The 16,582-nt window shown below is 37.5% G+C and overlaps 1 protein-coding gene across 33 annotated transcripts in view; it reads right to left on the reverse strand.

Moving 5' to 3' along the window:
• The window catches only part of ABI3BP (ABI family member 3 binding protein), a 263,790-nt gene extending 261,107 nt beyond the window's left edge, over positions 1-2,683 (reverse strand). For all 33 annotated transcript variants that reach the window (XM_035274239.3, XM_054246102.2, XM_078352229.1 and 30 more), the window contains exon 1: positions 2,517-2,683. In XM_035274239.3, the coding sequence (XP_035130130.3) occupies positions 2,517-2,595 (79 nt within the window). In that variant the 5' untranslated portion in view covers positions 2,596-2,683. The remainder of the gene's footprint in view (positions 1-2,516) is intronic.
• Positions 2,684-16,582: the final 13,899 nt, after the last annotated feature.

Below are 16,582 nucleotides of genomic sequence, written 5' to 3' on the forward strand. Positions count from 1 at the left end.
CACATTAACATGGGAAAGTGACTAAATCTGCCATGCACTGGGGTATCTGCATTTGAAAAATAAATGGTTATGTTAGGTCAGTGGTTTCCAAATACTGGCCTGTGATAGATTTTTCATTAGTCTGTGGAAAATGAGAAAAATAATAATAGACTTACTTATGAAGGTAAATTTATTTATTTTATAAATCTGTTAAAATGGTTTACTTTTATAAACACTGGGCATTCTCCCCTGTTTCCTTTGAGCATCCTCACATAGAAAAATTCAAGTATGCCTTCTGTAATAGAACCCTGATATTAAAGTATTTGTGTATTTGTGTTGGTCCATAAATCCAAAGGTCTGGGAATCACTAGACTAAGTGATCATGAATGTCTTTTCTAGCTCCAAAATTCTAACCACTTCTTAAATCACAAATAGCAGTTAACCAACTCTGAAGTAGAAGGAAGAATAAAGGTAAAAACTTTGACTCATTTTTTCTTTTTTTTTTTTATTTTTAAACTCAGGATTTCCCTAATGTGTCCTGTGACAGACAGACCCCTGCTAAGATATTACAGATCTTCTATGGAAAAGGAGATTCTTAGTGAAATGAGTTTGAGAAACAATGGCTTTGAAAAGTTGGACGGGTTTATTTTTTTTTAATGAGAATATGCAAACTGCTAACACTTATTGTGATCCCACCAAAAAGACTCCCCAAGTAATTGACAGGAATCAGCTGCTCTCACCCCAAACTCTACCCATTGTAGGACAGACAGTGCAACTATGTGCTGAGCAGTTTGAAAAAAGTGACGGTCCTCAACAGCTTTCACAATAAAGAAAAAACATAGCATTAAAAACAAAACTTGCCATTTCTTTTATAATTATTATAATTTAATGTTTTTTTTCTCCAAATTACCAAAAACTACAAATATTTTTAAAATTTACATAAGGAATCTGAATGAAAACACTTCAGATTAGAGTGCAATAAACAACAAAAGCTTTGTGGCCATTTTTGACAGCTACGTTTTTTTTCTTTGCCATTATAAATAAAGAAAAATTGTTGTCAAGAGATTTGTGTCTAGTGATTGCAACATACTAATTAAAACACTGGGATTTTGCAGAAGTTTGCAGTAACAAAGTTACGGCTAAATCAAACTGTATAAAAAATCAAAAGTAAAATAAAAGCCATCTGTAGGTATTAAGCTGGAGAAACCCCAGATTCTACTCCAATGGTATGCCGCTGTTAATACTCCGTTAGTAAGAACAACGAGCTCTGAATGCTTGTGGCTCATAATTGATTTCTTTAAATCACAGTTTTATTGTGATCAAGGAGCAAAACTCTTGGTAGAAAAAGATCTAAGAGTGTTTGTTTTTTATTTTTCTTTAATTGTTCGATCAGAGTTAAGGAGGTTTACTTAGTCTTTTCTATTGCTGTTCACATCATCATGTGAAATATCAACTAGCCAACTGCTTCAGCCTTCACAGGCTGGATTCAAGTTTCACTTTACCCACCAAGGAAAGAACAGTTTTTACTTGGGACAAGATAATCCTGGAGCAAACTACCCAGAGAGAGGACCCAGGGATGATCCTTTGGCTATTCTGACACCAACAACCTTCCTTTCTGACTTTAGACACACTAGGTTCTTTACAAGCCTGCAGCTCGACAATACCTCTGATGTTTCCATCATGACCGTACGGTAAATTCCAGCCTGTTTTTCATAATCCTGCTGACTACAGCAGTCTGCAACCATAAAAAGCCTTCACAGACCTTGACTTGGCTTAGAAAAGTGCCTCTGCAGAGGAACAAAAATACATACAACATTTGTGTTCAGAGACAGGAGAGAGGTAGGAGCCTCTTGTTTTGATTCTGATGGGCTTGAAGGGTTGTTTTTAGGGTCTAACTTTAGAAATTTTAATTTTCTTCTGATAACATTTGTAAATAAAATACCAACACTAAAATGAGAGCAATTTAGCCAGGAAAAGGGGGAGTGTCCTGTCGAACAGATCAAGCTCTCTTCCAAACTCCTCTGGAAGGATGTGTCTGCAAAGCAGCACACAACCATCCTTTGGATGTGTGCACTCCCTCAGCCTTCTAGTCAACAGGTATGTTTGAGGTTCACACCAAAGAGTCAAGGTTTCAGAATTAGCTTCTTTTGAATCTTAAGCTAGTACTGATTTAGTCTCTGGGGAGGAGGATAAAAACATCAAACGACTCTTTTTAACAGACTTAAAATATCCCTTTACATAACATGCTTCAATACACAATTACTATAGTTTGAAAGTATACAGTTCAAGCTCTGATGAACAGCTGCTCAATGTAATAAGTTGGTTTTCATTTTTGCAATCAAGAGCTGTAATTGAAAAGTAAGTAACAGGAAGGGAAAGTAAAAGTTTAAGTGACCCCTTCACACATTTGAGCTTTGACTGTCTGCAGAATAACTCTATTCCCCCCGTTTGGTAAGGCAGATCATATTTAAAATCAACATTTAAAAATGACTATATCTTAATATTATTTTTAAAACATAAAACATCAGGCTACTTGCCTTTTGGCAATTTCTGTGCATTTCCCAGGACTAGTGTAATACTTCCACAGAGAAGTAGACAGCCCAAGCTGGAGAGCATGTTGCATTTGCCACCTCGCACGGGGAATGATGCTGGTGGGTGCCTCGCAACCCTGGAGCTGCATTTAAGTGGACTGTCTCCCAGTGACAGAGGCGGGCGGCTGCACTTAGCTGTGCCGTGGGCTTACTCACAGGGGGTGGAGACAAGATGACATCACACCCTTTCCCACACACACCAAAAAAAAAAAAAAAAAAAAAAGCACAACAGCAAAAACATATCATCACATTTCTTTCTTTCTGCTAAGTTATAACTGTCTTTTCCCTCTGTGATATAAAAATCGAAATTCTGGCAGATCTGTATTTATGAAAGAAGCATTTAGGCAGTTTTGAAACATTTGATGAACTATTTTACAGAATCCAGAAATGACATATTAAAAATTATTAAAATGTTAAAAATATAAAATAAAACTTTATTAAGAAGGAAACTGCTTTTAAATATCCAGTAAACCAACCCAAGTCTTTTAAATGGGAGTAAATTCATAAAAATATACTTTGAGCCATTCTGTAGTTCCTGTGTTTGAAAAACATTTAAGAGTAAGTCTTTGGCTACAAAGCTATACATTATGTATAATACGTACACGTATACACATATATTCTACAGATGTAGATGCAGAGATATAGAGCAATATTGCTATTTGAGCCTCAACTATGTACTGAGTCCTGTAATAGAGTTTTAATGTACTTCGTTGTATTTTAATCTTCATAGTGCCTCTGCAAGAGATATGGTATTAACCCCATTTTACCATTAAGAAAAACTGAGGCACAAAGGTTAAGCATCCTGACAATGCTGGTATATTCTACTGGTTAACGATGCCACTTACTAATGAAATGCCCTTAAGCAAACTTTATCTCTATATTATCAGTATTGATGACATTTAAATGCTTACTCTGATTGAATCAATTTATACATGTTAAGACATTTATTCCTCAAAACAGTTTATGAGGCAGGCATTGCCATCATCCTCATCTTACAGATAAAGAAAGTGACCACAGAGAGGTCAAGAGAAAGCCCAGGGTCGCAGTGTTGGCATTTTAAGCTGTCCAGTTCACTCTAGTGCTTCCACTCCTAATTACTAAATTTTAAATTCTAAAATAACGATGACAGTACCAATTTCACAAATTTGCAGCAGTGTTTTGAAAGTGGTTGCCATAATGCCTGACACACAGGAAGCATTTACTAAATGGCAGTCACTGAAAACAGGAATAATGACAATGATAAGCCCCAGTTCAGTAGAACCATAATTCCAAACTGGGTACGTTTACCTCTGAAGTCCACATGTGTGTCCTTTCCCCCTACATTACATTGCCCAAAATATGTAGCCATGAGGGTGGAGTGGCTGGGCCAATCAGGTACTTTATTTATACTGACGCTTTAAAAATAGCTTACCTCACTGGGGTGCTGTAGCTGAATCAAAAACAGTAAGAGGAAAATTAAATAACACCGGTCAAATGAAATTCTAGTTAGAAAACTTACAAAAGAAAAAAAAGAAACATCAAAGGGACAGCCCCATCTTCCAAATAAAGCGTGAGAAGGCACCTTGTTAAAGTCATTTAGAGCTGGCTGGGTCTGAGCTCTCACCATAGGAATGCCTTGGCACTGAATAGAGGAGGGACGGGCTTATTTAACAGGTCTTTTTCATCTTTGATTTTTTACTTGAATAGGCAGCTCCCTCCAACCCAGGTTAGGACATTTATCCAGCTGGCACCGCTCTTTCTGTTCCTATATGCCAGTGCCATCATGTTAAGCCAGTGAGGCCACTGTGTTAGTAGGAAATGACAGGTTTTCTGAGGGGAACAAACCCAGCAGAAATATTGAAAAGAAGGCTGGTTCTTCCAAACGTTTACGAGGGGCTGGTGTAAGAGTTAGGTGATAAAATTCAGGAATTGGCCTCTGCTTGGCCGGCAGGCAAAGTCAAATCCACCTTAGCAATCGTTATTTTCAGTTTTGCAACTGACTGGAGGCTAATTAAACAAAGCACAATCTCTAATTATTGTGTCAGAAAAAAAAATGGTTGCATTATTTTAGCTAGTAGGACGCTTGAGTATTCAGTGAAGACGTCGAAAGTATTAGGGCTCTTCTCAGACTAGGGAGGAGTAACGCAGCAGAAAGGAACCATGCCTCTTTTTACTACTCTCTTTAGTGCCTAGACTATAAGATTGCAATAAGTATACGATGAGTAAGTGTCAAATGAAACAGAACTCACCAATTTCTGCACACAAAGGGTTAGTTTAGATTATACCAAAGAACACTTGAGTATGACCTACAATGTACAGTTGTTGGGAGACAGTTTTTCAAAGGTCACTAATGTTTCTACTCATCTTATGAGCAGAGGCAGTAATTCCCTGTGTTCCAGACCATCTTGTAAAGAATATTTGCATATAAAATATCCTTGGAAGATAGAAATGTGTGTTCTATCCAATATAATAAAGGTAATATTTCTCTCTAGGGCAATGGGAACACATGATCACTTCCCTTGATAAAAGATTTCAGTTCTCTAAGCTTGTCATTCCTTTTCTGTAAAATAACCCACGGCACGTGTAAGTATCACCTGTACCTCTTTGTGTTGTCCTGTGAGAACTGGGGCTCCTTGAACTAGTGCAAATGCTGATATTCAGGCGACTGCAATTGCTGTAATAAATTGTCTTTTCTCTTGTCTTTGACCCAGGTGTTTTGGGTCTCCTGCCAGCCTCTATGAACTGTGTGTTAGCTTGCACAGGGTAAAAATCTCAGATCCTTCACAGTTCCTGAAAACAGTACTGACCCACGTTAAAATATTTTATTAAATAATGCTTTAGCATAGTGCACTTGGTATAACACCTATTATAAGACGTCTGTTATCAGAATCAGCCATGAAACCCCATAGAGTACACAGTAAGAGTGTTGCTAGACATTGCTTACTAAACTGTATCTTAAAAAATAACAGCCCTGGAGAAAACCTCTGACTGCTGTGTCGAGTATGAAAAGTTGTGGCTATTTTTCCTAAGCAACTGTATTTATTTTTTGACATTGTAACCAGGTTTCTCTTTCCCTGTTGACTGGAGGAAACTTAGAGCCGAATGCATCCCCCACCCATATTTAGTGCATAAGTCTTTGTGATGTGCATTTTTTGACATAATTCTTGGCTATATTTTTTGTCCCCACCCTTATTTCTTGCTTATTTTACTTGGAGTCTGAATTTATGTGATTTTATAAGTTGCTTTAATTTGTTTCTGGAGCAAAGTGAGGTAAAACAAACAAACCCCACACACAGATGTTGTGTCAAAAAAACACGTGTCAAAAGCTATAAAGTGGGAATCTGGGAACCTGTTTTCTTCACTCTTTGCAGCAGTAGACTCTGATAGAATTTTGGTACAGTGATTGTATGCTATCATTTTTAAGAAATACTTTCTCCTTGGGGAAGTCAGTGAAATCCATGAGACTAAAGACATCTAGATCACTGCTCAACATAAGTGTCATAGTTTTCAGTCATGCCATGTTTGATTTTTTTAAGGGCTCAACATTAATTTCATTATTTCAAATGAGACCTCTATAAAAACTCATACATCTCTCAAATCTTGGAAGTCAACTCTGTGCAGTCATTTAACCTATTCACCCATATTTTTAGTCTCTCCCCTGTAAAGTATTATGCTAGGAGATTTTTTAAGGGCTTGTACGTATGCAATTTCTATTTGAAGGTATGCTGTGGTTTTTCTAAGGGATGCTAATAAAAATAATTTTAATATGATTCATTTGACATAAAAAACTCGGTGTTCCATGTTTTCATCCCAAATCTTACTTCTTTAATCACTTTCCTGAACCAGACCCATAATCCAATTGGACAAGTGTCCTGCTCCAGTGGAGGTCCATTTGGTCAGAGCATGAAGTTCTCCTCCACAATTCTTCTTACATCACGAAGATGTGCTTCCCCTTAAACACCCAAGTGATATTTGCAGGTCATTCTTCAGTTTGTCTAAGGCATCTTAACCTGTAAATTTTTGGCTTCATAACCTTGAGGTAATAAGCAACTTGTACTTATAAAACAGTGTAAAGGATCTATTCATCTAGAAAAAAAAAGCTTATTTAAGACCTAAGTTGTGTGTCTCTAAGCTGTCAAATGTGCCTTTCTTGTTTTGTCTAGATTCTGCTTTCTTCATGGAGGTGCTGAGTACATAGCTCAACTTGTCCAGGTGAAGGGAATATTTTTTTACTTAAGTTTCAAACGATGTAAGAATTGATGGAGTCAAGAGCTGAGTGAGAAACATAAGTTAGTAAACCAGAGATGGGACTCTGAACAGGAGGATATGCCAGAGGAGAATCCTGAAAGTTAGATTACTGCATCAGGGAGTCTGACAGCCTGGGGCGTGCAAGTGTGCAGCAGCACGTTGAACAAGTAGGTGGATGGTGGTCCTGGGAACTTACCTAGGACCACTCCAATTCAACTTGTGCATATCTTTGAGATATGCGAGGAAACCCGAGGACCCAGAGAAAACCCACGCAGACATGGAGAGAATGTGCAAACTCCACATAGTGGCACCAGTTATGAAACAATTTTATTCCAGGAACCACTGTACATAATTTGGTGAGCTTTAACATTTGTTTTGGCATATGTGTTCACCCAGGTAATCCTTACCATAATCACAATAAATATATCCCTCACCTCCAAGAGAATTCTTGTGCCCCTTTTCAATCTCACCCTCTTCCCTCTTTATGCCTACCAAACGATACCTTACAATCACTGATCTGCTTTCTAGTACAATGCATTACATTGCATTTTCTAGAATTTCACATAAATGGAATCATGCAGCATTGCTCTATTTTTGACCAGATTCGTTCGCTCAGTGTGGTTATAATTAGATTCACTTATGGACATTTGGGCTGTTGCCAGTTTGGGCTCTTGCAAATAAGGCTGCCATGAACATTTGTATATGTCTTTGGCTGGCTGGCTGGATTTTATATCTCTTGAATAAATACCCAATATTCCAGGGAGAGTGAACTACCTAATCAGGTGTATGTTTAAATTTGTAAGAAACTGCCAAAACCATTTCCAACGTGGCTGGGCAATTTTACATTCACACCTACAGCACATGGAGGTTCCAGTTCTCCATATCTTCACCAACATTTACATGCCAGATGTTTTAAGTTTTGACATTCTTATAGGTATAGGGTGTCAGATTTGGGGTTAATTTGCATTTTCCTAATGGCAAATGATGATAAATATATTTTCATGTCTTATTTGCCATTTGCTTATTTCTTTTTAAGTGAGTTGTCTGTTCGAAAGTCTTTTGTTCACTTTTGAGGGAGGAGGTTGCTTCTTTATAATAGAGTTTTGTGAGTCCTTTACATACTCGGAACATAAGGTTTTTTTATCAGATATATACTTTGCAAATATTTCCTCCCTATCATGGCTTGCTTTTTATTCCTTCAGAGGTGTCTTTTGAATGTAGAGTTCTTAATTTAGGAAAGTCTGATTTGTCCTACTTTTTTGTTATAGATTATACTTTTGGTGTCATAGCTAAAAATCCTTTGCCAAATTCATGAAATATTCTGAATTTTACATTTAAATCTCTAAATCATCCTGAATTGATTTTTACACACACTGCATGCTATGAATCCAAATTCTTTTTACTTTTCTTTTTTTTTTTTTACATACAGACACCCAACTGGGCTGGTATCATTTCCTGAAAACACTGTCCTTTCCCCACTGAATTACTTTTGCACCTTCATCAAAAATCAATTGTTCATATACATGTGGGTTTTTTCTGGAGTCTCTATTATGTCCTATTCCTCTATTTTTCTGTCTAAATGCCAACAACCTACTGTCTTGAAAACTAAAGCTTTATAATAAGCCTTAAGAGCCGATAATGCTTGCCTACCTATTCTCTCTCTCTCTCTCTCTTTTTCTCTTTCTTTTTTTCTTTATTTCCTTTGGAGGCACAATCACAGCTCTGTCACCAAGGCTGGGGTGCAGTGGCATGATTATGGCTCACTGCATGCTTGACCTCCCAGGCTCAAGTGATTCTCCCACCTCAGCCTCCTGAAAAGCTGGGATACAGGCACACACCACCATACCAAGCTATTTTTTTTTTTTTTAGTAGCAGTGGGGTCTCACTATGTTGCCACAGTTGGACTAGAACTCCTGAGCTTAAGTGTCCGCCTACCTTGGCCTCCCAAAGTGCTTGGATTATAGTCGTGAACCACTGTACCTGACTGACTTTTGTATATCTACAAAATTTTAGAATTAGCTCATCAATTTCTACCCAAAATGCTGGAATAAATTTTGACAGGAATTGAATTGAATCTGAAGATCAATCTGGGGAGAACTGTTATCTTAACAATTGAGTGTTAAAACATAAACTAGGTATTTCTCTCCTTCATCTGTGTCTGCTTCAATTTCTCTCAGCATTTTTTTGTAGCATTTCTTTGTACAGGCCTTGTAAACGTCCTGTCAGATTTCTCTCTTAGCATTACTTGTATTTTAATGCTATTGTAAATGATATTTTTCTAATTTCAATGACCAAATTTTTACTGGAGGAACACAGAAATACAATTGATTTTTGCATATTGGACTTATATCTGTAACCTTGTTAACCTCACTTATTACCTCTAGTAGTTTTTTCATACATTTCATGCAGACTTCTGGATAGACAATCATGTCATCTTTAAAGAAATACAGTTTTACCTTTTTCTTTCCAATTGGATGCTTTTTATTTCTTTTTTTTTCTTTATTGAATGGTCTAGAATTTCCAGTACAGTGCTGAATAGAAATGGTGAGAGACCTGTGCCTGATCTTAAAAAGCATTCCAATTTTCATAATTAAGTTAATCTGATATTAGCTGTGAATTTTTTACAGATGCTTTTTATAATTCAAAAGGTTCTTTTCTATTTCTAGATTACTGAGAATTTTTATCAGGAATGGATGTTAAATTTTTTCAAATATTTCTTCTGCAATATTGAGATGATCATATGTTTCTTCTTTTTTAATTCATCAATATGATGAAATATATTGATATTTGAATGATAAAATGTATATACTTGGGATAAACCCTGCTTGGTCATAATTTATGGTTCTTTTATATATTGTTGTTTTCAGCTTGCTAAAATTTTGTTTGGAATATTTGTGTCTATGTTCACACACAATAGTGGTCTGTAGATTTTTGTGTGTGTGATGTCGATGTCAAGTTTTAAAAAAAATTTTTAATTTTTGTGGGTACATAGTAGATGTATCCATGGGATACATGAGATATTTTGATAGGGCATGCATTGCATAATAATCACATAATGCAGTATTTATCACCTCAAGCATTTATTCTTTGTGCTACAATTTAATTATAGTTTGTTATTTTTAAATGTATAAGTCAATAATTATTGACTGTAGTCACCCTGCTGTGCTATCAAATATTATGTCTTATTTATTCTTTCTAACTACTTTTTGTACCCATAGCCATCCCCACTTCCCTCTCACCTGTCACCAACAAGCCTTCCCAGCCTCCGGTAGCCATTGTTCTGCTCGCTGCCTTCATAAGATCAATTGTTTTCATTTCTAGATCCCCAAAATAAGTGAGAACATGTAAAGTTTGTCTTTCTGTGCCTAGCTGATTTCACTTAACATAATGACCTCCAATTACACCCATGTTGTTGTAAATGACAGAATCACATTCTTTTTTATTATACTTTAAGTTCTGGGGTACATGTACAGATCATGCAGGCAGAATCTTCTTCTTTTCTATGGCTGAATAGTACTCCATTGTGTACTTCATCTTCAGTATCCATTCAGCTGTTCATGGGCACTTATGTTGCTTCCAAATCTGGGTTATTGTGAATAGTGCTGCAGTAAACATGGGAGTTCAGATATCACTTTGATATACTGATTTCCCTTCTTTTGGGTATATACCTAGCAGTGGGATTGCTGGATCATATGGTAGCTCTATGTTTACTTTTGAGGACCCTCCAGGCTGTTCTTCATAGAGGTTTTACTAATTTACATTCTCACCAACAGCGTCTGTGGGTTACATTTCCTCCACATCCTCACCAGCATTTGTTATTGCCTGTGTTTTGGATAAAAGCCATTTTCACTAAAGTGGGTTAATATCTCATTGTAATTTTGGTTTGCATTTCTTTGATGATCAACAATGTTGAACACCTTTTCATATACATGTTAGCCATTTGTATGTCTTTTGAGAAATGCCTATTCAGATCTCTTGTCTATTTTTCAATCAGATTATTATATTTTTTCCTATTGAGTTGTTTTAGCTCCTTATATATCCTGATAATTAATCTCTTGACAGATGGATACTTTGCAAATATTTTCTCTCACTCTGTGGGTTGCCTCTTCACTTGGCTGATTGTTTCCTTTGCTGTACACAAGCTTTTTAACTTGATGTGAGCCAATGTGTCCATTTTTGCTTTGGTTGGTTATTCTTTGGTGGGTAGTTTCATGGTTTGAAATCTTAGATTTAAGTCTTTAACCCATTTTGATTTTGGCATATAGCAAGACATAGGGGTCCAGTTTCAATCTTCTGCATATGGACATCCAGTTTTCCCAGCACCATTTATTGAAGAGACTGTTCTATCCCAATGTATATACTTGGCACCTTTGCTGAAGAGTTCATTTTTAGATGTATGGATTTGTTTCCATGTTCTCTATTCTGATCCACTTGTTCATGTGTCTGTTTTTATGGCAGTGCCATGCTATCTTGGTTACTATAACTCGTATGTATAATTCGAAGACAGGAAATGTGATTCCTCCAATATTTTCTGTTTGCTCAGGATATAGGTTTGGCTACTTTGAGTCTTTTACAGTTCCATATATATTTTAGGATTGTTTTTTCTATTTCTGTGAAGAATGTCATTGGTGTTTTGATATGGATTGCACTGAACCTGCAGATTGCTTTAGGTGAGATGGACATATTAACAATATTGATTATTTTAATCCATGAATATGAAATATCTTTCCATTTTTTTGGTGTCCTCTGCAATATATTTCATCAGTACCTTATAGTTTTCATTGTAGAGATCTTTCATTTATTTAGTTAATTCCTAAATATTTAATCTTATTTTTAGCTACTGTAAATTGGATTACTTTCTGGATTTCTTTTACAGATTGTTTGCTGTTGGCATGTAGAAATGCTACTGATTGTCCTATGTTAATTTTCTATACTGCAACTCTACTGAATTTGTTTATGAGTTCTAATAGTGTATTAGTGGTGTCTTTAGATTTTTCCAAATATAAAATCATATCATTTACAAATAAGGATACTTTGACTTCTTCCATTCCAATTAAGATGCCCTTTATTTCTTTCTCTCGTCTGATGCTCTAGCCAGGATTTCCAATACTATGTTGAATAACAGTGGTAAAGTGGATATCCTTGTCATTTTCCCGATCTTACAGGAAAGTTTTCAGTTTTTTTCCATTCAGTGTGAAAATATCTGTAGATGTGTCATATGTGGCTCTTATTATGTTGCAGTATATTCTTTCTATAACCAGTTTTTTGAGAGCTTTTATCATGAAACGATGTGGAGTTTAATCAAATGATTTTTAGCATCAATTGAAATGATCATATAGTTTTTGTCCTTCATTCTGTTGACATGAAATAACACAATTATTGATTTATGTGTATTGAGCCATCCTTGCATCCCTGGGACAAATCCCACTGTGTCATGATGAATGATCTTTTTAATGTATTGTTGAATTCTGTTTGCTAGTATTTTGTTGAAAGTTTTTGCATCAATGTTCATCAGGGAAATTCACCTGTAGTTTCTTTTTTTTAATGTGTCTTTGGTTTTCATGTATGTGTCTTTGTCTGGTTTTCATATCAGGGTAACACCGGCCTCATAGAATGAGTTTGCAAGTACTCCCTCTATCAATATTTTTCAGAATAATTTCAGTCAGATTAGTTTTAGTTCTTTAAATATTTGGTAAAATTCAGCAGTGAAGTCATTGGGTCCTGGGCTTTTCTTTTCTGGGAGACCTTTTTTTGAGACCGAGTCTCACTCTGTTGCCCAGGCTGGAGTGCAGTGGCATGATCTTGACTCACTGCAACCTCAGCCTCCAGCTGGGACTATAGGCGTGAGCCACCATGGCCAGTTTTGTATGTTTAGTAGAGACAGGGTTTCACCATGTTGGCCAGACTGGTCTGGAACTTCTGACCTCAAGTGATCCACCCACCTCAGCTTTCCAAAGTGCTAAGATTACAGGAGTGAGTCACCACACCCAACCTGGGAGACATTTTATTAAGGCTTCAATCTCATTACTTGTTATTGTTCTGTCCAGGGTTTGGATTTCTTCATGGTTCAATATTGGTAGGTTGTATGTGTCCAGGAATTTATCCATTTCTTCTAGGAATGGATAAATTTTCCAATTTGTTGGCATATAGTTGCTTATAGTAGCTACTCTTCTGTCTGATATAAGAATAGCTACTCCTGCTGTATATTGGTTTCCATTGGTATGAACTATCTTTTGCTATCCCTTTATTTTCAGTCTTTATAGGTGAACTGTTGTTTTTGTAGGCAAAAGACCATTAGGTTGTTTTCATTCATTCAGCCATTGTATGTCTTTTCATTGCAGTGATTAGTCCATTTATATTCGTTACTCCTGCCATTTTGTTCCTTGTTTTCTGTTTTTTTTGTGGTCTTCTCTTCCTCCTTTCCTGCCTTCCCATCTTCCTTTTTGTGAAGGTAATTTTCTCAGGTGGTATGTCTTAATTTCTTGCTTTTCATGCTTTGTGTGTCCATTGTATGCTTTTTAGGGTTATCATGAAGCTTGCAAATACTATCATATAACCCATTATTTTAAACTGATGACAGTTTCACGCTGATCACATAAATCAACAACAAACAAGTAAAAAGAAAGCTAATAAAAACTCTACACTTTAACTTTGTCCCCTCACTTCTTAACATTCTATTGTTTCTCCGTGTTATATTGTACTGTCCATATCTATGTCCTGAAAAGTTGTTTTACTTATTATTTTTGATTGGTACATCTTTTATTCTGTCTGCTTGATATAACAGTTTACACACCACAATTAAAGTGTTATAATATTGCGTGTCTGTCTGTGTGCTTACTATCAGCAGTGAGTTTTCTTATCTTCAGATGATCTCTTATTGATCATTAATGTCTTTTTCTTTCTGATTGAAGAACTCCCTTTAGCATTTCTTGTAGAACAGGTCTGGTGTTGACAAAATCCCTCAGCTTTTGTTTGTCTAGGAAAGTCTTTATTTTTCCTTCATGTTTGAAGGATATTTTTACTGGATATACTATTCTAAGGTAAAATTTTTTTCCTTCAGCAGTTTACATGTCATGCCATTCTTTCCTGGCCTGTAAGATTTTCATTGAAAAGTCTGCTGCCAGATATATTAGAGCTACATTGTATCTTATTTTTTTCTTTTCTCTTGCTGCTTTTAGGATCAATTCTTTATCCTTGATCTCTGATTATTAAATGCCTTGAGATAGTCTTCTTTGGTTTAAATCTTCCTGGTGCTCTATAACCTTCTTGTACTTCTTTCTCTAAGTTTGGGATGTTCTCTGTTATTATCCCTTTGAATAAAGTCTGTACCCCTTTCTCTTTCTCTGCCTCCTTTTACAAGACCAGTAACTCTTAGATTTGCCCCCTTGAGGCTATTTTCTAGATCTATTCGTATGTGTCATTATCTTTTATTCTTTTGTGTTCTCTGACCATTTTCAAATATCCTGCCTTCAAGTTCACTAATTCTTTCGTCTGCTTGATAAATTCTGCTGGTGAGAGATTCTGATGCATCCTTCTGTATATCAGTAGCATTTCTCAACTCTAGAATTTCTGCTAGATTCTTTTGAATTACTTCAATCTCCTTGTTAAATTTTGATAGAAGTGTGAATTCCTTCTCTGTGTTATCTTGAAATTCTTTTAGCTTCTTCAAAAGAGCTATTTTGAATCCCCTAAGAAGTCACACATCTGTTTGTCCAGGATTTGGTCCCTGATGGCTTATTCAGTTTGTCTGGTGAGGTCATGTTTTCTTGGATAGTCTTGATGCTTGCGGATGTTAATTGGTGTCCGGACATTGAAGTTAGGTATTTATTGTCACGTTTGCCATCTGGGACTGTTTGTACCCACCCTTCTTGGGAAGACTTTCCAGGTATTTGAAAGGACTTGAGTATTGTGATCTAAGCCATATCTGCATTAGGAAGCACCCGTGTGTGTGTGTGTGTGTGCTGAACTATGTGGAGCTGAGTGTGTCATGACACAAGCACCCTTGTGGCTACCAGCACTAGGACTGTACTGGGTCAAACTTAAAGCCAGCACAAAACTGGTTCTCACCCAAAGGAACCTGGCTCCTACCTATGTTCACTTAAGGCCTAGGCCTCTACAATCAGCAGGTGGTGAAGGCAGCCAGGCTGTGTCCTTCATTTCAGGGCAGTGAGTTGCCCCAGGCTGGGCCAAAGATGCCATCCAGAAACCAAGAACTGGAGTCCATGGTTGATGACCACAGGCCCAGGGGGACTGTTGTCAGGCTACCTCTCATGTTCATGTAAGGCCCAAAGGCTCTTCTACCAGCTTGTGGTTAATGCTGTCAGGTCTAGAACTCATCCTCAGGGCAGGGGGCTCCCCTCTGGCCCAGGGCAGGTCTTGAAATTACATGCAAGAGCCAAGGCCTGGAACTGGGGCCCCAAAGCCCCACTTGGTGCTCAACTCCACTATGGCTAAGCTGGTACCTAAGGTGCAAAACAAAGTCCCCTTGACTTTTGTCTCTGCTTTCCTCAAGCATAAAAGGTCTCTCAACATAGCCACCATAGCTGGGAATGTGTTGGGTCTTACCTGAAGTCAGCATGTCTTGGAGTCTCACCCAAGGCCCATAGCAAGTACTATCTGGGTGTTGCTGCTGGTTATTCAGGGACTAAGGGACCTTTAGTCAGCAGGTGATGAATCCTGCCAGAACTGGATGCTTCTCTTTAAGGCAGCAGATTCCCTTATGGCCCAGGTGTGTCTAGAAATACCATCCAGGAACTAAAGCCTATAATGCGGGCCCTATAGCTCTGCCCAGTACCCTATCCTGCTGTGGCTGAGCTGCTATCCAACATTCAAGACAGCTTTCTTTACTCTTCCTTCTCCTCTCAAGTATAAGGAAGGAGTCACTTTTGTTGCTGCAAGCTGTGCTGCCTGGATTTGGGGGAGGGGTGCCACAGCACTCCCTTAGCTATCTTGGCTGGTGTCTTACTAGGTCACATGCCTCCAAAGTTTACTGGCTCCCAGCTCAGCACAGCACTAGGACTTGACCAGGAGTTCCAGTCTTTGTGCCTAGACTGCCTTTCGAATTTGTTAATTCTAATTATAACTAAAGGACTAGAGACCTTTAGTCCACAGGGGTGAGGCTTGTCAAAATTCAAGTTCTGAATGCTGGGACAAGTAATTCTCCTCTGGCTAGGGCTGGTCTAAATGCTTCTTCCAGGGGCAGCCATTGAGTGGGTCCATCACAGCTTTGCTTTCTGCTGTGACAGGGAAGCACTGAGTTCAATGCAAAGTCCCCAAATCTCTGTGCTGTCCTTCCTCCAAGCACTCAAACTCCATCTCTGTCCCATGCAGCTGCTACTGGGGGACTGGGGAGCAGCAGTATCTGCAGTTCAAGACTATCTTTTTTACCCTCTGAGTGCCTCTTTCAGTGATATGAAATTAAAACCAAATACTACAATTACTCATCTGATTTTTGGTTCTTTTGAAGGTATTGTGTGTGTGTGTGTGTGTGTGTGTGTGTGTGTGTGTGTGTAGATAGTTGCTAAATTTGGTGCTCTCTAGGGGTTAGGGAGGTGTTAGGGGTATGATTAGTATTAGGAGGATGATTGGGATTCTATTCAGCCATCTTGCTTCACTCCTTTTTGTCAAATTTCTATATTAGGGCAATGCCACCCTCACAGAATGTGTTCAGAAGTATTAACTCCTTTCCAATATTCTAAAAGAGGTTGCCGTCCTTAAAAGTTTGGTGGAATTTGCCTGTGAAGACATGTAGGCTTAGAGTTTTCACTGGGTGAAGTTTCTGTTTT

This window comes from Callithrix jacchus, chromosome 15 (genome assembly GCF_049354715.1).
Source record: "Callithrix jacchus isolate 240 chromosome 15, calJac240_pri, whole genome shotgun sequence".
In the NCBI taxonomy this organism is placed as follows: domain Eukaryota; kingdom Metazoa; phylum Chordata; class Mammalia; order Primates; family Cebidae; genus Callithrix; species Callithrix jacchus.